The sequence below is a fragment of the Lampris incognitus genome, chromosome 3, assembly GCF_029633865.1.
Source record: "Lampris incognitus isolate fLamInc1 chromosome 3, fLamInc1.hap2, whole genome shotgun sequence".
NCBI lineage: Eukaryota > Metazoa > Chordata > Actinopteri > Lampriformes > Lampridae > Lampris > Lampris incognitus.
The window spans coordinates 84,542,535-84,566,741 of NC_079213.1; the positions used below are offsets into that span (position 1 = coordinate 84,542,535).

General features: G+C 40.4%; 2 protein-coding genes across 6 annotated transcripts in view; both read left to right on the top strand.

Moving 5' to 3' along the window:
* The first annotated feature begins 313 nt into the window (after positions 1–313).
* On the top strand, positions 314–10,322 carry LOC130110426 (pyroglutamyl-peptidase 1-like). 3 transcript variants are annotated; one of them, XM_056277522.1, is made up of 6 exons: positions 314–431; positions 1,552–1,604; positions 2,349–2,465; positions 2,614–2,846; positions 3,628–3,795; positions 8,452–10,322. In XM_056277522.1, exons 1-6 carry the CDS (start codon positions 398–400, stop codon positions 8,489–8,491), a joined length of 645 nt encoding a protein of 214 aa, XP_056133497.1. In that variant the 5' UTR covers positions 314–397; the 3' UTR covers positions 8,492–10,322. The 3 variants fall into 3 exon arrangements, with proteins under 3 accessions (XP_056133497.1, XP_056133496.1, XP_056133498.1); XM_056277521.1 differs by lacking the exon at positions 8,452–10,322 and having other exon boundaries at positions 3,628–3,880; XM_056277523.1 differs by lacking the exons at positions 2,349–2,465; positions 8,452–10,322 and having other exon boundaries at positions 3,628–3,880.
* A 234-nt stretch (positions 10,323–10,556) lies between these two features.
* The window catches only part of LOC130109057 (regulator of nonsense transcripts 1), a 46,763-nt gene continuing 33,112 nt past the window's right edge, over positions 10,557–24,207 (top strand). For 2 of the 3 annotated variants that reach the window (XM_056275770.1, XM_056275771.1), the window contains exons 1-4: positions 10,557–10,902; positions 11,319–11,461; positions 12,244–12,333; positions 13,032–13,199. In XM_056275770.1, coding sequence (XP_056131745.1) covers positions 10,732–10,902; positions 11,319–11,461; positions 12,244–12,333; positions 13,032–13,199 — 572 coding nt within the window. In that variant the 5' untranslated portion in view covers positions 10,557–10,731. The remainder of the gene's footprint in view (positions 10,903–11,318; positions 11,462–12,243; positions 12,334–13,031; positions 13,200–24,207) is intronic. The other variant, XM_056275773.1, reaches the window with a different exon arrangement.

The following is a 24,207-nucleotide window of genomic DNA, read 5'->3' on the forward strand; positions in this document are numbered from 1 at the left end:
CTGATAGAAAATAAGCTTGGGAAAATGACAGTGTGGACGAACGCGGTGTTGCGCAAGTTTTCTTTTTTTTTCTTGCAACAAGATAGTTGTGGCAGGAACTTTTTATTTTTTATCTTTTACAGAGCAAAGACAACGTTCTCCTTAATCACTGAAGACAAAGCCATTCATTTTCCCCTTCAAATTCTGTAGTTGTTAACGGACGTCGTTACTCCGCAACTGTCCTTTGTACGTCATACGTCACGTTGGGGGCGCAGATAGGAGCAGACCTTCCTCCTTCCATCCGCTCAGCCAGAGCAAGTCAGCTGTGAGGAAAGGCACCCACCCCAGCCAGCCAGCTCCGCAGCTCCCGATAGTCTTTAGTTTGAAAACCGACCAATCCTCTGCAGTAGGAGGAAAAATGGACAACAGCAAACGAACAGTGGTTGTAACAGGTTAGTCTTCTGTATTTATTTGCCGCTCTTTTCTGTAGTCGGTGCTGTCGGCAGTCAGAGACCGGTTCGAGACGACTGAAAGTTGTGTGAAATGCAGCTTGTAAATAACAGCTCTGGAAATGGCGTCAAGTTTTTACTCGACTGCAATGTGGATCGCAGGCTCCCCCTTGAAATAGGAATGTCTTGACAACTGTTGGAAGTATTTCGTTGTTGTCTAGTTGTAATTGTTAAGAAGTGGATCGCGTTATTCATTTGATCGTCCTAATTGCAACTGAAATGAGCAGTCCCTGAAATGTTGTTATTGTGTCTGACAATTTTAGGGGTTCGCGTATTTCAGAGGTGCATCAAATTGGCCTTTTTTGTGAACAGTATAAACAGTAATACTAAAAAACAAAACAAAAACAAAACAGTCATTGCGACTTTAATATCAATCACTTGAAGACACTGCCTCGCGGGATACGTTTTTAACTTTTGCCCGTAGAAGATCGCCAGTAACTTCTTGTTTGCCAGACACAAAGGCCTGTTGAAGATCGCAGTTTTAAAGCCCGGTTAAAGATGTGTATGTAGCCTGGGAACATCGGGCCTCACAATGGAGGGCTGGCTGGCAGCTGCCGACCCCTCCGCTCTCCCCCTTTTCACCATCCCATCAGACAGACTGAGCCCCGAGTCCCCTGGGACCCCGGCGACACATTGATTTAAAAAAAAATTAACGGGGGGGGGGGCATCGAGGACTAAAACCAGTCATACATCATTTCACAAACCAGCCCACTGCACATCTCTGGACTGGGTGGGCTTTTCATTTCTCTGCAGTGAGAAAGTGAAAGTTAGAATTTAGGCTTGCGTTATCACACCTAGAATAAACTTGTAAGACACTTATGATAATGACTGATGTCACTCAAGCCTTGCCATCTTGACAAACATCCCATGCGTTCATTTCATTCCTTTCAGTATTTCTTTTATGTTTCCTTGAATAAACAACCCAACGGTTTAATTTAAACGGTTTAATTTAACAAAATGAAAACTTGATGTTTCTTCTGTTGAGGAGAAATAAAGGCCACATCGTCTGTAAAATATCACTAAGTTGAACCAAAGTAATCTAAATAACTGGAATGTTTTGCAGGTTTTGGGCCATTTGGAGAGCATTCAGTTAATGCCAGCTGGGTGGCAGTACAGGTATGTTTTCACAAATTTATTGCTGGTTTTATTCATTTAGACTCCAATTCTGTTCTCACAAGGTTGCCTGTTTATTGTGACTTTGAATGGAAATCAACATTAAGATCGCAGACGTGTAATTTCATGTCTAAAAACCAACAGTTTCCAAGTATTCAGTGAGTATTTCATAAGTATTCCGTGCTGTAAATCCTTTTAAGATTAGGTATCAGACTTTTTTGAAATGTTAGAGATGTGTATTGGGAATGAGGCGTTTGACCTGTGCTGCCGTCCATGTTGTAATGGTGGTGGGCCCTTGTGTGGAGTGCCTGAGGAGGGCAGACGTGGCTCTGTGAATCCCTATTGGGGACACTGGACGAGGGGACAATGGTTGTCAGGGTGTCTAGACAGACTTGATAAGGATATTAAAAGCAAACAAAGGGCGGCTTTGTTGCAGGTCACGGATGTGGTCAAACAGGCCTCTTTTCAATGTTAATGGGGGGTGGGGGGCTTGGCAGCTGTGGTCATTTGTCCTGCAGAGCTGGCTGTGAAAGCCACTCTTAATGCACAGGTTCATCTTTCTCTTTTTGTTGTTTTTGTATTTGGGTTGCATTGAAAATATCTGGTGCAAAATTGTTAGTTGTATGTGTGGAAACAACTGATTTTTGGACAAAATCTTTTCATTGAGAGTTTTGATATAAGAAATTTGAGAATATGGAATGAATCTGGAATAAGTTTTAACATGACGCCTATTTATTGTCCTGGTAGGAACTGAAGAAACTGGGCCTGGGTAATGAGGTTGACTTGCACGTGTATGAGGTTCCAGTAGAGTATCAGACAGTCCAAAGTCTGGTTCCTTCATTATGGGAGCAGTATCATCCACTGGTAAAAAAAAAAAAAAAGGAAAAGAAGAGCATTGAATTTGTGCAGTGACCCTTGACCTTTGGAGATTATTCTATTTCTAAGATATTTTAATTGTGTGTTTTAATTGATATTTTATTGATTTGTGTCTTGTGTTGTTTTTCTTTACCAGTTGGTGGTACATGTCGGTGTTTCGGGGATGGCCACTACCGTCACGTTAGAGAAGTGTGGCCGTAACCATGGCTACAAGGGCCTTGACAACAGCAGCTTCTGTCCGGATTCACAGTGTTGCATTGTGGGAGGACCCGACTGTATCGACTCAGTTATTGACATGGAATCAGTCTGCAAGAGAGTGATGGCCTCTGGACTGGGAGTATCTGTGTCTGTCTCCAAAGATGCTGGAAGGTAATCTTCTTTTTATCATGTAAATCAACATTTCGTAATGCTATTTACCTTGGGAGGTAATGACAACCAATCATTTGTCTATGTATTATCTTCCTTAAAAATAATCCATCCATCCATCCATTATCCAAGCCGCTTGTCCTGCTCTCAGGGTCGCGGGATGCTGGAGCCTGTCCCAGCAGTCATTTGATTTAATCAGGGATCTTCAAAACATCCTTGATCCATGTACACTTCATCGCTGTAAGGTGAAGAATTTCTGACTCCAAAAAAGCCAATGATTTCAAGCTCAGACAATTGTATTATATTCAGATTAACACCAGTGTATTTAGCGAATCACAAAAAACTATACAGTGGCTTTTGAATGAAGCCTAGGGCCATGAATAAATACTTCTCAACTTGAATTTCTTGAAAATTACCAAGCTTGTAAGAACAAGGTTGGTGATTTTCACATAACATAACAGCACTGCTAAGTGTTATCCAGATAATAAAAGGCAGCTCTTTAAATTGAAGTTATTTAATGACATGTTTTGTTTATCTTGTTCAGTAACAGCTCTTATTGGTAGCTCTAGCTGAGTGACTAGATAGCATAGCATTAAACACTGACATGGGCTAATTCCCATTGGGACTGTCAATGTACTCATGCTCTGTTCAACACATTCCATAGTACTGTAACATGCCTTGAATAACGATGTCCACTAAGTGGTTAATTTTCAGGCTGTATTGCCCCTTCCTCTCTAAGACAAGAAATTAAATCCACTTGATTTCCTGCTGTCCTCCCCTACAGATACCTCTGTGACTACACCTATTACACATCTCTGTACTTGAGCCATGGCCGCTCTGCCTTTGTCCACGTGCCTCCCATCGGAAAGCCTTACAGCGGAGAAGACCTTGGCCGTGCCCTGCAAGCCATCATACAGGAGATGTTAGAGCTGCTGGATCAGGCAGAAGAGAAGATCCACTGCCAGCATTTTCATTAAGTGACCTCAACACACCGGTTAAGCCTATCTACCCCTTAACGCGAGAGAAAATGCACTTAACACGAGTAGCCAAATGTTTAGTTGTTTTTACTGGTGCATGGTAAAAACCTCAGTCATACTCATTTTATTATTATTATTATTAGTATTATTACCATTATTTCTTTCACGTTTCCTGTTTTACATCCTGTAGAGCCGGGTCCAAACTATGGACCTGAGGCACTATAGGGCAGATGTCACTTGATTGACAGTACTCTTATTACCATTTTTATTACCAATGGTATTATTACCATTATTATTATTATTATTATTATTATTATTATTATAGGATGTTTTCAGTTGGGTAAACGTCCATGTAGTTTCCCTTTTTCGTAAGTTGTTTTATCTTTCAGAGCTGGATCTAAGTCTGTAGTTTTATTCCTCCCTTTAGCGGAGACAATACATTGGGAGTCTTTAACACAGTCCTGGGTCAAGTTGTAGCTAAAATGTTTTGTCCCACTTTTGTGAAACTTGAAACTTTACTGGGAACTTGAAATACCAGAAATCCTGGAAAAGCAGCTGGAATTCCCAGAAATTAGGTTGTTTCAGGAGTGATATTTTGTTCTAACACAACCATAAGCACATTAACAATAATTCTCTGACTGTAGACATTTGGCAATACTACATTGTTGCTGGTTCCTGTAAGCTATTACCCCAAATGTGACTCCTACTAGCGCACCTTATTGAGTGAGGGTTAGTGAAATGATTATAGAAGTCACCTTTGAGGATACTGTTTTATGTATTCTAGATTAATTTTATGTTCTCAATTTTCCCTGTATTTGGGTTTTTGGGTCTTTGGGTTTCAGCATGAGGTTATTGGTTGTGACAGGTGTGCACGTCTCAGAACCCAAGGCTTAAAACTCTTACGATGACTTTCAGTCATTCATATATTTCAGTCAACATACAATGAAGGTGTCAAGCCTGATTCTTTTAAAGGACCTACTAAATTGGTGTCTATGTAGAAATTTAAGCTGCAAATTGAATTTGCCCACTTTCAGTTTCCTGTAGATATTCCTTTTTCACTCTCAAAAGCATAACTGAGCAGTCACACATTTGATGTTGAATTGTTTCTTAAGTCTTTTTTTCTTCATAAGAAGTTGTAATTTTGCCTTCTTTTACAAAGGTTATTTAAATCAGGGAACGGGTTGGTTCCAGCTCATCTTCCCCCAGTGTCTTGGCCCAGTTTTGACCGAAAACCGTTTCAACTCTAAATCCCCACTGAGATCTGGCCTTGGGCTGTGCAATGTTATTTTACAGATCTCCTGTTGGTTAATTTACAAAATCAAGACCATAGTTTCTTCACATAATTAGGACTGCACAAGTAACAGAAAAAAAATATAAAATCACAATTTGGATGACTCCCAACATCATGATTGCAAGAGGATGCAATATTTGTTCGAGGGGAAGATATTTCAGACAGCCTCCAAACAAGATAGGGTTTTGTCTACATATCAAGTTGTACATCAATGAAAATCTTGTTTTCAAAAAAAAACAAAAACCAAAACTCTCAAATCCTATGCATTATCATATACCTCATGAATGCAACCAGTTTTTGGAACGTCTTTTATTTTGTCATGTAGTGTGACTGCATCTTGCAATTGGAATGGGATAAAATTGAGATTTTTTTTCTGGTCAAATATTGTGCAGTTCTAACTTCCGCTCTTATTAAGCTTTATATCATTCTCTTCATCGGATCAGATATAGCTGCTTATTTTATCTTAACGTTTGATCTGATGAAGTTGGATGCTTAGTCAGTCAAGTCAGAATGGGCCCTATAATTTTATTTCTGTAGCACTTTGTTGTTGTTTTTTCTTTCAAGTTAAAGCTATGATCCTGAAGATTGTCATATTAGTTTAAATTACTGACAGCTATGATGATATTAGTAATTGCATTGGTATTTGACCCTGCAAATTCCAGGGATTTTTTTTCTAAATGAAAGCAGTGCTGTATTGTCGGCACCTTCCTCACTGGCAGATGAAGAAAACATAGTTGATACCTGGGTTTAGTATTCTGGTGTTGTATCTGACGGTAAAGGTCTTCTCTAAGTTTTGTCTTCCACACTTGATGATTAGCCACATCACCTTCACTTCTTAAAACGAGATGCTACATACCTTATTCTTCTGCATTTGGGTGTTTTGGAGAAAACATAAAACGCTATCACTTTTCCCGAGGAAGTCCTGGCGGACAGACCAAACCATTATAATGAGCAACTGTAAAAGCTTTCATGATGAGGATAGTAATAGATAAGCTGTTGTCTTAAACACACCAGTGATAGAAATGATCCAGAAGGACATTAGTTTGCATATAAATCTTTGGGATTGTAGCTTTAATTGTCTTGGTTTTGGATAGCTTTTTTTGTTGAGCCATGTCACTGATTTCTTTTTTAAGATTTCCATTTCCAGTCACTTTAACTAATGCATCTTTGCAGACACACACACACACACACATACACACATTTATATTAGGGATTTTTTTTCCCACACGGTAACGCTTTGTTTATCTACTACTAATACTTTTGGCTGCTCCCATTAGGGTCGCCACAGTGGATCATCCGTTTCCATCTCTTCCTGCCCTCTGCATCTTCCTCTGTCCTCCCTCACCACATCCATAAACCTCCTCTTTGGTCTTCCTCTTTTCCTTTTCCCTGGCAGCTCCATATTCAACATCCTTGTATTGCTTCGGCAATACATATACTAAAATTGGAACATATTCAGCATCCGTCTCCCAATATACCCTCTGCACATGTTCAAACCATCTCAATCTTGCCTCTCCTGCTTTGTCTCCAAACTGTCCAACCTGAAGTGCAAAAAGTTTCGAGTTGTACATATCAAGTTACGTCCACAATTATGAGGATGAGCGGATGGACAGAATTGTGGACGTAACTTGATATGTACAGCTTGAAACTTTTCATCTGTTTGCTGGTAGGTGCAGGTGAAAGTTTGTCAATAATTCTGTGCATGTCGTTGACATTTATCCATGGTAAATCTTGCAGGTATCGTGAAAAATATGCCATTGTCAATAGTACACACCAACAAACGGGAAGCTGGTATGACCGCTGCAGTAGAAACTGGAAGTCAGTGGACTACAGTTATGCACAGAGTCGATTCCTTCTGGCCTTCTCTATACTTCTCCATCTACATTCTTAAAGCAAACATTGCATCTGTGGTGCTCTTTTGTGGCATGAAACCATACTGCTGCTCGCTAATTATCACCTCTCTTCTTAACCTAGTTTCCATTACTCTTTCCCATATCTTCATGCTGTGGCTGATCAATTTTATACCTCTGTAGTTGCTACAGCTCTGCACAGCACCCTTATTCTTGAACATGGGTCCCAGTATCTTTCTCCACTCCTCAGGCATCTTCTCCCTTTCCAAGATTGTGTTAAACAATCTAGTTAAAAACTCCACTGCCAATCGCTCCTAAACATCTCCATGCTTCCACAAGTATGTCATCTGGACCAACCGCCTTTCCACTCTTCATCCTCTTCATATCTGCCCTTGCTTCCTCCTTGCTAATTCACCACACTTACTGATTGATTCACTATCCCCACATCATCCAACCTTCTCTCTCTCATTTTCTTCATTCATTAGCCCCTCAACGTGCTCCTTCTACTTTCTCAACATACCTCGCTTGTCAGCACATTTCCATCTCTGTCCTTTGTTGCCCTAACCTGCTGCACAACCTTCCCAGCTCGGTCCCTCTGTCTGTCTCATACAACTCGCCATATGCCTTTTTCTTTGCCTTCACCATCTCTCTGTTCACCTTACGCCACATCTCCTTGTACGCCTGTCTACTTTCTTCATCTCTCTGACTATCCCACTTCTTCTTTGCTTCCTCTGTATATGTCTTTATGCATGCTCAGTCCAGATAAGAAATTCAAAGACAGTTGAATAAGTTAATCTGGATACAACGTTTATTGACAGATACATTTGATCACTCATCTAAGTAACATTTTCAGTCTAAACTAACTGCAGGTATCCCCACCCTTATAAACAGTTGCATAACGACCGGATCCAACGATCAGTTTCATATACAAATATTGGCGTGACCATTAACAAGAACACTATTCACAGATGGGATGACCATCCCTGAACCGAGGGGGGGCTAAGAGTACATTTGTCGCCATCTTACAGTACTGTGATTGCAAACATTCCCAAATCCTATGTGAATACTACACATGGCCATTGTAACTAGTTAATGGTCACGCCCATATCTGCATATGAAACTGATAATTGGTTTCGGTTGTTATGCAACTGTATTGTTTATAAGGGTTGGGATACCTGCAGTCAGTTTAAACTGAAGAGGATGGAAGGTCTCTTCCTCCTCTTGAGCTCTAAAGTCGTCCTACAGACCACCATATGATGCTGCCTAGCTACGTTCTCCCCTGTCACCACCTTGCAGTCTCTAATCCCTTTCAGATAGCACCTCCTTTAGTCCACCTGTGTGCACTTACCTTCACTCTTATCTCTTATACATCACCCTGTGTTCCTCACTCTTCTTGAAATATATATTCACAGCCATTATCATCCTTTTTGCAAAATCCACTACCAAGACCCTCCACATTCCTCTCCTTGGCACCATGCCTGCCCATCACCTCCTCATCACCTCTGTTCTCTTCACCAACATGCACATTGAAGTCCACTCCAATCAGCACTCTCTCCCCCTTGGGTACACCCCATACCACTTCATCCAACTCACTCCAGAATTCTTCGTTCTCTTCCATCTCGCACCCAACTTATGGGACATATGCACTGACAACATTCATCATCACACTTTCAATTTCTAGCTTCATACTCATCACTCTGTCCAACACTCCCTTCACCTCCAACACACTCTTTACATACTCTCCCTTCAGAATTACCCCTACCCCATTTTTCGTCACACTCACACCATGGTAGAAGAGTTTGAATCCACCTCTGATGGTCCTGGCCTTGCTTCCCTTCCACCTGGTCTCTTGCACACACATTATATCTACCTTCATCATCTGCCAGCTCTCTCCCTTTACCATTCATAGTGCCAACGTTCAACATTCTGATTCCCACCTCCACACTCTTACCCTTCCTCCTCTACCGCTGCCTCTGGCCATGCCTACCCCTTCTCCTTCTCCTTCGCCCAACAGTAGCATAGTTTCGACTGGCACCCTGCTGGGCAACAGTACAGGTGGCGGTCATTGGTAACCCGGGCCTCGACTGATCTGGTATGGAAATCTGATTTATGATCCACATATGTGATTTGGCAAAGGTTTTATGCTGGATGCCTTTCCTGACGCAACCCTCCCATTTATCCGAGCTTGGGACTGGCACTAAGAATGCACTGGCTTGTGCATCCTAAGTGGCTGGGTTACACACACACACACACACACACACATCTATATTATGGAGTTTTTTTCACAAGGTAACTTTATTATAAAGGTAAGATATACTTTATTTGTATTTGTACTGACCTGCCTAACAAATGTGAGTTCTTTCAGTTGTAATGTGTGTTGTTTTCGGGGGTTTGTGGTTGTGTTTTTCAGTGTAGACCAGTGTTTCCCCTGCCACTGAATAGTCTGGACTGACCATCCTACCTAATACTATTTCTCAATACTTTTTTTTAAGGCCTACCCTCCCCGCCCCTCAAAAAAAATTACTTGGGAAGCATGGATGTAGATATAATTTGTTAGGCCTATAGTCATTTGAAACTTAAAAACTGAACACAATGTACCTAGTGTTACAGAAGTAGTCTGAGGTGTTTTTCTTTTGTTTTGACAGATATTTTTTTCTCTTAATTTGAATAAATGTCCTCTTAATTTTTGTTAAATTCCTCTCAGTGCAGTAGGTTTTGAATATGTCCTATACCTGTGAGAGGATATATTCACCACTGAATAGTGTCCTAGTGCACTGAGCGCCACAGAATTTGAGTCCTTTAAATGTTATCTCACTTGCTGTTCATCTGTCATTTTCTTGGCATTGTTTCTTTCTTGGCTTCCTAGTCCAGAATTTGAAAGCTGAATTAATTTCCAGCTTTAAGAGAGTTGCAATGTTTACAGTGCATTGAAATCTGATCGCTGTGAAGAAGGGTTGTGTGAAGGAGCTTCCACAACAATGTCTCTATTTACAAATGTGAAACTCTGTATATGCACCTCAGATTTACATTTGAGGTGACCCGTTACCCTGACCTGTGCCTTGCTGTTGTTGATGTGTTATAAAAAGACCTTAAAATGTCCACTAGGTCAATTTATTAATCAATCTATCAATGTATGTGCATACAAAAGGCCCCAAATTCTGTCAACTCATATGTGTAGCTACCTCATAAATGTTTTTATCTCAATGTGTGCCCTAATGTTTGGTAACATAATGGCTTGGGTGGATTTAAAGTAAACTCTAGAAAGGGAAAAGGTCGTATCCTCTGGCCCTTTAAAGCTTCAAAGCACTGTTATGGAAAGTAACATCAGCTTTGTGAAAATTAACAGATGTTAAAATAAAGAAAAAAGTCTATGTTCTTTGTTGTTTATAATTGTCTTTTGCTAAAATAGAAATATTTCAGCGTAATATTTTAGAAAGTGATTGGATGATTTAACTGTTAATATTGGCATGTTGCAGCGCGGAGCTGTGTTCAAGGGAGGCCTGTCGCCCCGCCTTATTTGCATAATGGGCTTACGTCGTACGTGCTCGTGTTGACTGGCGCTAGGAAATCCGTCACTATTTGGTGGACCTGAAGCGCTCAGGCTCCCATTCGGTGTCAATTCTGGTTCGGTTTGAATACTTTGTTTGGGTCCAGACAAGACCGGACAGCATTGGACGTAAAATTGTTTATTGGTAAACGAACACCGGACATTTTTTTCGTTCTCACTTGTCGAGCCCCGGATTCCGGTAACGAAGCGAAAGTTGTGCGAGATGAGTGTGGAGGCGTACGGGCCGAGCTCCCAGACCCTCACCTTCCTGGACACCGAGGAAGCGGAGCTGCTCGGAGCAGACACCCAGGGGTCGGAGTACGAATTCACCGATTTTACCCTGCCGAGCCAGACCCAGACTCAAGGCCAAACCCAGAGTCAGCTAGACAGCCAGGTTTGTGGCTCTGAAATTTCAACAGGGGAAATGGGTGAAATACGGTTAGCTAGCGTTAGCGCATGGGAGCTTTTCGTCCTAAACGCTGGGTTAGCTACCCAGCTAATAGATACCAAACGTGTTAGCTTGCTAATATGAGCTAACGGCTAGCGTTAAGCTGTACGATACAACAATCATGGCTGGCGTTAAAAGGTAAAGCTGGCTGCTCGGCTTGTTTGGCTTGCATCAGATTTTATGTATGATATCTATTTTTACGTAATATCTTTAATGGACAATAATGTGCCTGTGCGATCTTTTGACAACGCTTTATATTTCAACCAGCTATGTTGCACTGTCCAATGCGAGGGAATAGCTCGCAATTAAGCTAGCTCACTGCTACTGTAACGATATATTTGAAAATAAAAATTGATGTGCAGGTGAATGGCCCTGATGAGGGACTTCATAATGGAGGAGTAGATGACTCTGTGGCCAAGGCCAGTCAACTGCTAGCAGAACTTAACTTCGAAGAAGATGAAGAAGACACCTATTATACCAAAGATCTGCCTCTGCATGCATGCAGGTAGGACACGCAGAGGAACCTCATTTCCTCATATTCTTCATATATTTTGTAATTTCATGATAATTCTGTTATCCTTTTTCAATGTGGTATTCTGCAAGTTGTGTTTTATTCTGTACACAACATCCATTGCACGTCTGTCCGTCTTGGGAGAGAGATGCTTCCTCTGTTGCTCTCCCCGAGGTTTCGCCCTAATTTTTCTCCCCGTTAAAAGTTTACTTTGTTGGGGGGGGGGTGTTCCTTATCTGATGCGAGGGTCTAAGGATGGGCTGTTGTATTGCTGTAAAGTCCACTGAGGCAAATTTGTGATATTGGGCTGTACAAATAAAATTGACTTGACTTCAAGCTTTTACTTCCTGGTGTACTAGACAATTATCAATATGTATTAATATTAAACTGTAAATCTTAACTTAAGGTAGGAGAATTATTTTGCGGTAAGAGGATGTACATATCCAGTATATCCAGTACTAGTGGATGGTGGTAGAATTTCATCTTCAGAGAAAAATCGATACAATAGCCACTATAGTGTTGATATGAACACACATATGTGTATTAATTTATATTCAGTCATGTTTGTCATTTGTTTGCAGAATGACATCAGATTCTGCTGACCAAAGTATGTTTTGACCTGTCCTTTTGCATAAAGTTTTTGTTGTCCAGTTGTATTAATGTTTATTCTCTACTTCTGTCATTTTGATCTTGAACCACTTGAACCATTTTCCTAGTACTTGGCCATGTGAAATATTCGGATCTTGTCCAATATGCCTTGTATTGTTTTATCTCAGCTACTGTGGAATCCATGACCCAGCCTGTGTGGTGTACTGCAACACCAGCAAGAAGTGGTTTTGCAATGGACGTGGAAACACATCTGGCAGGTGTGTAGCCAGCCTGCCTGAATTATTCAGTGTGACCTAACATGTCTTTTTCAGTCAAAGAAACTAACTTGTCTGGGCAGGTTTGAGTGTTCCCTGATTGTATATTGCTAGTGTTGTGATCTGAAAAGGTGTCCACTATCCACTGTCATTACTTGTTTTCTGTTTAAAAAAAAAAGAATTCTGCAATGATGTTTGATACATAATAAATGTTTTGCCAAGGAGAGAGATTTGGGTTGCAGGGTAGAGAAGTGCTGAAGTGTCGATAAACACGACACGAAATCCCAACTAGCTCAGAAGGTGCTGTTCGTTAACTTATCCTAAAATCTGACCTCTCTGTAAATGGGGGGGGGGGGCAAAGAGAGAGAGAGTGCGTGTCTTCTGTGGGCTCAAGAGAGTATCACAGATTAAAAAAAACGTGTCATGTACAAACCGGTAGGACAACAGATGTAAATGTACGGAGTTACCATGGGATATCCACAGTATGTCCTACGCTATATGTGAGGTGCTGTTGTTCGCATACCATGTATGTCAGTTTGTACTGAGGCACTGTCTGTTGAGGTCCTGTTGTATCTGTACCTTACATGTCAGCATATATTATGGACTCATACTTGCTTGTTGGAGATCCTGTCACACTTGTACCAAGACAGTATGATCAACATTAATCAGTGTTCAATGAACGCTACCTCTCTAACCTCCAGCCACATTGTGAACCACCTGGTGAGGGCCAAATGCAAAGAGGTGACGCTGCACAAGGACGGACCGCTGGGTGAGACTGTATTGGAGTGCTACAACTGTGGCTGCCGCAATGTCTTCCTGCTGGGCTTCATCCCTGCCAAGGCTGACTCCGTGGTGGTGTTGCTCTGCAGGTATGAAGTGGGAATGGGGCAGGAAAGCTCAGTGGTCAGAGTGGTAGTGTACAACTTGGTCCATAACAACCTGTGCCAGCAAATGACTACTCAATTTGATTTTACCAATTACAATGTCATTCACCAGAGAGGCAAGTGAAGTCTTTGTAGAACTAGCTGGTGTAGTGGTGGGTGCAATGAAGCCTACTTTCATGAGGCTCATGATTCTTCTTTAGACCATTGACTTTGAGAGGCCATATTGTCACCTAAAAAGTTCATCCCCACAACACAACATATGTTTCTTTCAGCAAGATACACAACCTCTGCCAACTCATTTAAAACTTCTGTTGATAAAGGAGTAAAATAAGTCAATAGAATATAAATGTATTATGACTGGCATGCGGAAAAGTCTCAGATCTGCCCCATTTGTAATGGTTTTGGTTGACATTCATGAGAAAAACATAAATCATGGTCATGGTTTATTCCTAGAATTACAAATATGGGGCTTTCACACTTGTCCACTGTTCCAGATGGACTGTATCCATGGATGTGGATCCTTGCAGATTGTTCCTCTGAGCTTTGACACTTGAAGTCAGTCACATTAATTCCAGAATTCTGGCAAGTGACTTGTTACTTTGTAATCACTTGAACTGATACAACATGGCAACAACCAGAAAGAATGCCTGCACTTGGCAACAGTTATTCATTCGATCAGTTTAATAAACTTGGATGCATCAAGGTGCTGATACCAGGCACTTTCCAATAGGACAGAACAAGGAGATTATTTTTCTTGTTCAGAATTTTCTGTTAGTCATTAGTGTCCGTACAGACAACACTGTGGGTGAAGGAGCCACCACTGTATTTGGTGGGATCACATAATGATCAGTGTCTTTAGCGAAAGAGACTGACTGGAAAACTTCAGGATGTCAGATGTCTATGCAACACATTAGGACCAAAGCTTGGAAGGAAAGACAACAGATTTCACAAGTGAGAAAATTGAAGCTATATTCATATAGTCACCAGTCTGGGCTGATACAATTAAAATGTAAACGGTGTTTTTAAATATAGGCTGTGGCAAGCCTTTCAGTTAACTTCTTGTAAATATACTTGTTTTTCACACACACCTTCAGTTTTTAAAAAATATTATCTCTCCTCCCAAATGTCAAGCAATATGCTTGTCTATTCACTGGTCCAAGACTGCAGCCATATCCGCCATGCCTCTTTTATTGTCAGCTGGTAATTTAAAGAATTGTTCTTATTTCTTTCTTGTTGCTAAGGAAACAAAAACATTCTACAGACTAATCCAGGTATTCTGCCATCTGGGTGCGTTCTCTAGATTTCATACTTAAAAAAAGCAGGGTACCAAAATGATGTGGGTGCATTCCATTGTAGCTGCAATTACATGCACACTTTTTTTCTTCTTTCTGATTGAAGTCATTATGATTGAAGATTTGGGGTCATCTGTTTACATTGATTGTGATCTAATAGTCTGGTGTTTACATGTGCCAACACATTTAATCAGAACAGCTGTGTGGCATTTTTTTGTGGGCTTGTTTTAATGGTCGTTATTTCTTATTTTCTTACCTAGGCATCCAATAATTTTCAGTTCTTTAATAGTCTTTCTGTTCACCTGCTGGAGCAGCTGGCAGTCGTCAAAGGGCATTGTATCTGATCCAGATACAATCCGACTTTAGTGAGGGAGAAGGATGTCAGTCTCTCATGTGGCAGACCACGACTGACAAAGGCAAGAGAATTCTGGAGTCTTTTGGAGAGATCCGACCTGGCGAAAGTCTCTGTCTTGGAGCACCAGCTAGCTGCATTGACTAAAAACCTGCTGGTGTTAGCTAGCAGCAGAATCTGCTAGCGGTACAAATGCAGGAATCTGCGATCGTAAGCAAAGCTAGGAAAGCCCAGTCTGAGTGTTAGGTAGCCACAGTCAAACGACAGTAGAATCCATTCATGAATTAAACAATAATAGGCTATATTTCCAGAAAGAAATCCGACAAAAAGCTCAGCGAGGAAGTATAAACAAAAGCTTCGATCACAGCCATGGCTGAGGGCTGAGTCCAAATGGTTCTCGCCACATACAGCGCCAGCACTATGGAGTCAGATACTTCAGTGTAATCAAGTCCGTGCAACAATCGATGATTGGATGAAATCCATCAAATAGTACAGGCAAACCATAAAATAAAAAGTTGGACAACAAGGATGCAGAGCAACAAACAAACCATCAGCTGACAACCAGAAATGACTCAGGAGGGCATGTGCAGAAAGTAATCATGTTAAATTGTTTACAGGGTACAGTTTTTCTTTTGATTGGTTTATGAAAAGGTTTAAACTACCCGTCTGCAACCAATTGAAATATCAATCAGTTTGGGCCTGTTAATTCTGATTGAGGTGTTTATGTGTAGCATTTTTATTCTGTTTGGGCTTTTAAACGGATTATATTCTGAATATTAGGCTCCATGCAAATGTAGCTAAAGTTATGACAACCCTATAACAAAGTGCGCTCTACATAATTTTGGACAAATGATTGTGGTAATCCCCAGAATATCATGTTTGGGAGCTTGTTTTAAGCATCCTTTAAGGCTAAAAAAAAGAGACTGACACTTCTTGGAGTTTAAAAATCCTTGTAGTCCACATTTGTTGTCTTTTTTTCCAGTTAATTGTGTAATTGGGACCAGTATCCATCCATTATCCAAACTGCTTATCCTACTCGAGGTCGTGGGGATGCTGGAGCTTATCCCAGCAGCCATTGGGCGGCTGGCAGGGAGACACCCTGGACAGGCTGCCAGGCCAGCACAGGGCCGACACATTGACACTTAGGGATAATTTAGTATGGCCGATTCACCTGACCTTCATGTCTTTGGACTGTGGGAGGAAACCGAAGCACCCGGAGGAAACCTATGCAGACACGGGGAGAACATGCAAACTCCACACAGAGGACCAGTAATTGGTCTCAAAATCAGATTACACTCAGTGTTACATTAAAGAACGACCAAGGCTGTCATTTTGACCGTTTTGGATTTTCAAAGTTTAATAACTTCGTAAAAAAAAAAAAAGATGGAGACCTGCCGCTCCATGAATGTTCCTAAAATTGCATATATTTGCATTAAAATGAGTTTTATATCAATTACACACAAAAAATTATTACAAGATCTACCTAAAACGACCATGTGCCCTCAAAAAGACGGCTCGTAATTTGCGCGTGATCATGCCCGTCATTTCACTATTTACAACGTGTGTTGATCGCATCATTTCCTTCGCGAAGTTCATTGCTCTGTCCTTGAAACACACTAGTGTTCTCCAGTGCAGAATAATAGTCTAAACTTGATTTTTGATTATTGCCAACATATCTGGTTACAGACGCCGTTTCAGATGCACTGTGACTACCACCGAGGCGTTGCAGTATTTACAGGCCTTGGACAGCGGCCATTTTAAATTGTTTGAAAAATAGCATTAAAAGTTGTTAAAATGTTAAATTCTGTGTCAGTTAGTTTCTTAACCGACATACTAACATATGCAATGCACTAATGTCTCAATTGGGTATTTATCTTTACAAAATATAGAGTTTAAAAGCCGTGGGCGGTCATTTTGATAGCCCATGGTTGTTCTAGTAGTTTTTAAGTTCCGGTTGTAGTTAAGGACTGTTTCAATATTTATAAGTTTTATAAGCCTTGTTACATTTGATAGATTAGCAATATGTGTTTTCTGTTTTGTTTTTTAGGTAATATTTTCCCTTTTTCTATTTTGCTATTCAAGTTCGACCATGTCTCTCCGAAGTTTAAATTGTTTAAAAATAGTATTATAGTTGTTAAAATGTTAATTTTGGTGTCAGTCGTTTCCTAACACATACTAACATTTGCAGTGTATTAATATCTCAATTGGATGTATATCTTGACAGAATATAAAGTTTAAAAACCGGCCATCATTTTGACGACCCATGGCCGGTTTAGGTAGGAGTGAAATCCCGGTCGTTCTAGTGTTAAGTGTTATCCATGTATTCATTTTTTTCCTTTCACGATAAGGGAGAAATTGGTTCATAAAAAAGGTTCTCATTAATTTCAAATTAGGAAACAAAAAAAATTATGTCACAGTGAGTTATTGTGCAAGGGCAAGGCTTGTATTAGAAAGGTGACTGTTGAGCCTAATGGTCTCTCTTATCTCCCTCTCTTCTGTTCTACCAGCTGACAAACTGGCAATCAACATGAAGCTGGTCCATCAAAAGAAAACCAAAAGATCCCAGCACCGTCTAATAGCAAATTCACTTTGCATGCTTATACATTGACAGGGCACTTGTCAGTGGAAGCCAATTTCCTTTTTACAACCAGAGAACTGTAAGCTAGTGTTGTCCACTGTGACCAGGTCAAAACAAAGTTAAGAAAACACTCAACTGGTCATAGATTTGAAAACACTTCACCGCTCCTCCAATTGGTTCCTTTCGGCTCTGATGTAATGTGGAGAAAGTGTGAGGTTAAAGATATCCGCTCAGAGGGCACCTTACTTTTGGTGCCCTCTTGAGTGTCAACACTTCTCCAGGTGCCCCTCCTTCTGCGACCCCACCTTTTCAGTGGTCACAACACTGCCTTAACATCACTACCTCGGCAAGTTCCACACACCAAGCCATTCACAAGCTGTTGGATTGTCGACACATTTGTGATTGTTTAGTTGTGAAGGTTTCCCTTTTTTGTTGGTGGCCTTCTGTTGTTCTTTATCAAACTCAAGTAAAACTCTGAAAGACAGGGCTTCTACTGTAGAGATTGGCAGCTTTTCCTCTACTGCATACCCAGCTACAAGCTTATTACAATTTTGTTGTGTTGCAGCCTGTCTAATTGCAGTTCCTCTTGAACAATTAAAATCGAGCCTTGCTTGTTTGGATGAGTTAGGCTTACACTCAGTCCCCTTCACCAGCATTAGTATTTGACTTTCGGTTATTTGCCCCAAGCTTATTGGTAACATGCTGCCTTTAAGTTTAAATGCATTGGATTTCAAATTTTTTGCAGGGGACTGGTGTTTCTGGCCTGGGCAAGGTTTATATTTCACAGTTATGTTTTTCTCTTAATCTAGTAAAGCAAAGTAGGATGTGATTATTTCCCCCCATAGACAGTTTGGGTCAGTTTGTCATTTGTAAATCTCTATAAATTTAGAGCATGCAATGAATAGCATACAGAAAAGAGAAGAACACAAAGAACAAATCCTTAAAAGTCGACCAAGGGTGGGTGCCTCCATAGTCAAGTGGTTACAGCGCATACCACATATCTATATGGTTGCAACCGTCGCCGGTTCGATTCCAACCGGCGGCCTTTGTTGCATGTCATACCCCTCTCTCTCTCCCAAATTTCCCGTCCGCCTACTCACTGTTGCTGTCTAATAAAGATTAAAAATGTAAAAAAAAAAAAAAAAAAAGGGCCGGGGGTTGAACTGGGCACAGAAAGAGAAAATAATCAAAAACAGCCTTTCTAAAAAATAATTTAGTAGAGATAAACTAAGAACAATAACAAAAAGGAACAATGTCTTGTTTTCAGTAACAATAATCTTATTAAAACCAAACAGTGTTTTATATTTAATACTATTCTACTGTAACATTGATTGCTCCTCCAAAAGAATCGCTACATCATCATCATGTTTTGAATGGCTAAATTAGTGACTTAATTGAGGAAAGTCAAGTATTTCAACTTTAACAAATGAAAGTAAAAGGAGATGTACTTAAAGATTACTACACTGTCAAATTTGTGATTATTTGGTCAAATAATGATATTGGCATTTGTAGATTGACACGAAAATTGTTAGATTCCATGCAGTACCAGCTCAGAATGCAGTTTTTGTGTCAAATACTGAACATGAGACTTGGATCTCCAAGCCCCCAATAAGATGACTTCACTGTGAAGACTTGGTTCTTGAGCAGATCTCAAGACCGACACCCACAAGTCAAGTCAGTTTTATTTGTGTAATCCATTATCACAAATTACAAATTTGCCTAAGTGGGCTTTACAACAATACAATATCCTGTCATTAGACCATCGCATCGGATAAGGAGCAACTCCCTAAAAAAACCTTTAACAGGAACAAATAATAATAATAATACATTTTATTTGTGGGCGCCCTTCAGAGCACTCAAGGATACCTTACAGAAGACAGTTGGGGGAAAAAAAAGGCAGTACTACACTACCGTTCAAAAGTTTGGGATCACCCAAACAATTTTGTGTTTTCCATGAAAAGTCACACTTATTCACCACCATATGTTGTGAAATGAATAGAAAATAGAGTCAAGACATTGACAAGGTTAGAAATAATGATTTGTATTTGAAATAAGATTTTTTTTACATCAAACTTTGCTTTCGTCAAAGAATCCTCCATTTGCAGCAATTACAGCATTGCAGACCTTTGGCATTCTAGCTGTTAATTTGTTGAGGTAATCTGGAGAAATTGCACCCCACGCTTCCAGAAGCAGCTCCCACAAGTTGGATTGGTTGGATGGGCACTTCTTTGAGCAGATTGAGTTTCTGGAGCATCACATTTGTGGGGTCAATTAAACGCTCAAAATGGCCAGAAAAAGAGAACTTTCATCTGAAACTCGACAGTCTATTCTTGTTCTTAGAAATGAAGGCTATTCCATGCGAGAAATTGCTAAGAAATTGAAGATTTCCTACACCGGTGTGTACTACTCCCTTCAGAGGACAGCACAAACAGGCTCTAACCAGAGTAGAAAAAGAAGTGGGAGGCCGCGTTGCACAACTGAGCAAGAAGATAAGTACATTAGAGTCTCTAGTTTGAGAAACAGACGCCTCACAGGTCCCCAACTGGCATCTTCATTAAATAGTACCTGTTAGAGCCTGTTTGTGCTGTCCTCTGAAGGGAGTAGTACACACCGGTGTAGGAAATCTTCAATTTCTTAGCAATTTCTCGCATGGAATAGCCTTCATTTCTAAGAACAAGAATAGACTGTCGAGTTTCAGATGAAAGTTCTCTTTTTCTGGCCATTTTGAGCGTTTAATTGACCCCACAAATGTGATGCTCCAGAAACTCAATCTGCTCAAAGAAGTGCCCATCCAACCAATCCAACTTGTGGGAGCTGCTTCTGGAAGCGTGGGGTGCAATTTCTCCAGATTACCTCAACAAATTAACAGCTAGAATGCCAAAGGTCTGCAATGCTGTAATTGCTGCAAATGGAGGATTCTTTGACGAAAGCAAAGTTTGATGTAAAAAAAATCTTATTTCAAATACAAATCATTATTTCTAACCTTGTCAATGTCTTGACTCTATTTTCTATTCATTTCACAACATATGGTGGTGAATAAGTGTGACTTTTCATGGAAAACACGAAATTGTTTGGGTGATCCCAAACTTTTGAACGGTAGTGTATATCAGACAGCATAAAATCAAAACAAAGCAAGGTAGACAATAAAAAGTTAATACAACAGATAAGTATAAAATCACTATCTGCACAAAACTCAGTGAAGCGTTGATCAGACTGAATATGCCAGTTTGAAAAGGTAGTACGTTTTGAGATGGGATTTGAAGGTTGAAAGAGTCAATGTTGTGAATGTCTTGTGGGAGAGAGTTCCATGGGTGGGGGTAGAATGACTGAAGGCTCTAGACCCCATGGTAGTCAAGCAGGCCAATGATGTGAGTTGAAGAGGATCTGAGAGTGCGGGAGGGCATGTGGATATGAAGGAGTTCAGAAAGATATGAAGGAGCTAGGTTATTGAGGGCCTTAAAGGTGAGAAGCAAGATCTTGAAGTCAATACGGTATTTAACAGAGAGCCAGTGGAGTTGCTGAAGAACAGGAGTGATATGATCTACGGAAGGAGTTCTGGTAATGATACGGGCAGCTGAATTCTGGACCAATTGAAGTTTATGAAGACACTTGAGGGGAAGACCAAAGAGGATAGAATTGCAGTAGTCAGTACAGGATGTCACCAGGGTGTGAATGAGTATGGGGGTGCTGTTAGGTGTAAGTGATGGGCAAAAGACGATTAATGTTGCGTAGGTGGAAGAAATGTGAAGAAACCTCAGGGAGTGTCTTTATGCATGCTCAATAATCTTAAGAAAATTGCAGAAAGTTGAATCAGTTCATCTGGACATGTTTATTTAGAGAGAAACGTTTCATCACTCATCTAAGTGACCTCTTCAGTCTAAACTGACTGCAGTTATCCCCACCCTTATAAACAATACAGTGGCATAATGACAGAAAATGATTGGGTTTATATGCAAGTTGGCGTGACGATTAACTAGAGTTACAGTGGTGCTTGAAGTCCTTAAAGTAGATAACGATAACCCAATTTAACCAATGAGACAAAAGTATACTTGGTCATTTATTATTGAGGAAAATAATCCAACATTACATATTTGTGAGTGGCAAAAGTATGTGAACCTCTAGGATTAGCAGTTAATTTGAAGGTGAAATTAGAGTCGGGTGTTTTCAATCAATGGGATGACAATCAGGTGTGAGTGGGCACCCTGTTTTATTTAAAGAACAGGGATCTATCAAAGTCTGATGTTCACAACGCATGTTTATGGACGTGTATCATGGCAAGAACAAAGGAGATTTCTGAGGATCTCAGAAAAAGTGTTGTTGATGCTCATCAGGTTGGAAAAGGTTACAAAACCATCTCTAAAGAGTTTGGACTCCACCAATCCACAGTCAGACAGATTGTGTACAAATAGAGGAAATTCAAGACCATTGTTATCCTCCCCAGGAGTGTTCGACCATCAAAGATCATTTGAAGAGCAAGGCGTGTAATAGTCGGCCAGGTCACAAAGGAACCCAGGGTAACTTCTAAGCAACTAAAGGCCTCTATTACATTGGCTAATGTTAATGTTCACGAGTCCACCATCAGGAGAACACTGAACAACAGTGGTATGCATGGCAGGGTTGCAAGGAGAAAGCCACTGCTCTTCAAAAAGAACATCGCTGCTCTTATTGGAAAAGTGTTTTGTGGACGGATGAGACCAAAATAGAACTTTTTGGTGTAAATGAAAAGTGTTATGTTTGGAGAAAGCAAAACACTGTATTCCAGCATAAGAACCTCATCCCATCTGTGAAACGTGGTGGTAGTATCATGGTTTGAGCCTGTTTTGCTGTGTCTGGGCCAGGATGGCTTGTGGGAACAATTGATGGAACAATGAATTCTGAATTGTACCAGCGAATTCTTAAAGAAAATGTTAGGACATCTGTCTGAACTGAATCTCAAGAGAACGTGGGTCATGCAGCAAGACAACGACCCTAAGCACACAAGTCGTTCTACCAAAGAATGGTTAAAGAAGAATAAAGTTAATGTTTTGGAATTGCCAAGTCAAAGTCCTGACCATAATCCAATCGAAATGTTGTGGAAGGACCTGAAGCGAGCAGTTCATGTGAGAAACCCACCAACACCCCAGAGTTGAAGCTGTTCTGTACGGAGGAATGGGCTAAAATTCCTCAAAGCCGATGTGCAGGACTGATCTACAGTTACAAGAAACGTTTAGTTGCAGTTACTGCTGCACAAGGGGGGGAGGGGTCACACCAGATACTGAAAGCAAAGGTTCACTTACTTTTGACACTCACATATATGTAATATTCTATAATTTTCCTCAATAAATAAATGATCAAGTATAATATTTTTGTCTCATTTGTTTATGGGGTTCTATTTATCTACTTTTAGGACTTGTGTGAAAATCTGATGATGTTTTAGGTCATATTTATGCAGGAATATAGAAAATTCTAAAGGCTTCACAAACTTTCAAGCACCACTATGCAATGGCCGTTTGTACTATTCACAGAGGACTTGGGAATGTTTGCAATCACAGCATTGTATGATGGTGACTATTGTTTATAAGGGTGGGGATACCTGCTGTCAGTTGAGACTGATGAAGTCACTTAGATGAGTGATGAAACGTTTCTCCCATTGAACGTTGTGTCAAGATGAACCGATTTACCTTTCTGGGATTTCCTTATTGAGCATGCATCAAGATATTTATACTTCGTGTGAAATGTCATTTTTAAATCTGCAATTTTGTGTGTGAAGCGTTGAATTCGCATTTGTGGATCGACCAATACATGCATTCACTCGGCTTCCAATGATGTAATTTCGAGGCATACTTTTTGCTCTGTTGTGATCCACACACAAAGCTCTTGAGCCACACACACAAAGGTGCCCCCCCATCCGCCAATGATATCCACTAGGCGGCAGTGTTGTTCTCTGCATTGATGGCTGTAGTGCATTCAGGGAGTTCATCCATCAATCCATCCATTATCCGAAATCGCTTATCCTGCTCTCAGAGTCGCGGGGATGCTGGAGCCCATCCCAGCAGTCATTGGGCGGCAGGCGGGGAGACACCCTAGACAAACATTCAGGGATTTCAGCACCTTGACAATTTCATGAGCCGTTTTGCACATGCGTAAGAGGGTTCACCTTTTTTGACAGCTATGTACGGCCACACCACTTGGACAAACCAAGTTCTATATGAGAAATGCCCTGAGATAACTTCTGTTGTGATTTGTTGCTATATGAATAAAATTGATTTGACTTCATTTGAATGTCAAGTCAATTTTATTTGTATAGCCCAATATCACAAATTACAAATTTGCCTCAGGGGGCTTTACAGCAACACATCCTGTCCTTAGACCCTCACATTGGATAAGGAATAACTCCCTAAAAAAAACACAACTTTAAACCGGGAGAAAATTATTAATTATTATATATTCAAAATCTTACACAGAGCAATGTGGCTGAATGTGTTTGCCTTGGCTTTGTCTTTTTTTTTATCATCGTTGACATTAATTTGATAAAACACTGGTAATTTTGTTTTTTAACTTGGATCCTGTAGTTATTTTCATATTATTTATTTTGGTAAAATGTCAGTGCAGACATTGTACATTGTGATGAAACAAATACTTCAACAAGCACAGGCTTGTCCCATGGAACTTTTCACCTGTTTTCAGCATTCTAATTGTATTGTATGACATTTTTCACAGAATATGAGTTATTACATAAAAATGTTTGGTTCATTTTCAATTTCTTTGGCAAAATGCAAAGCTGTACTCATT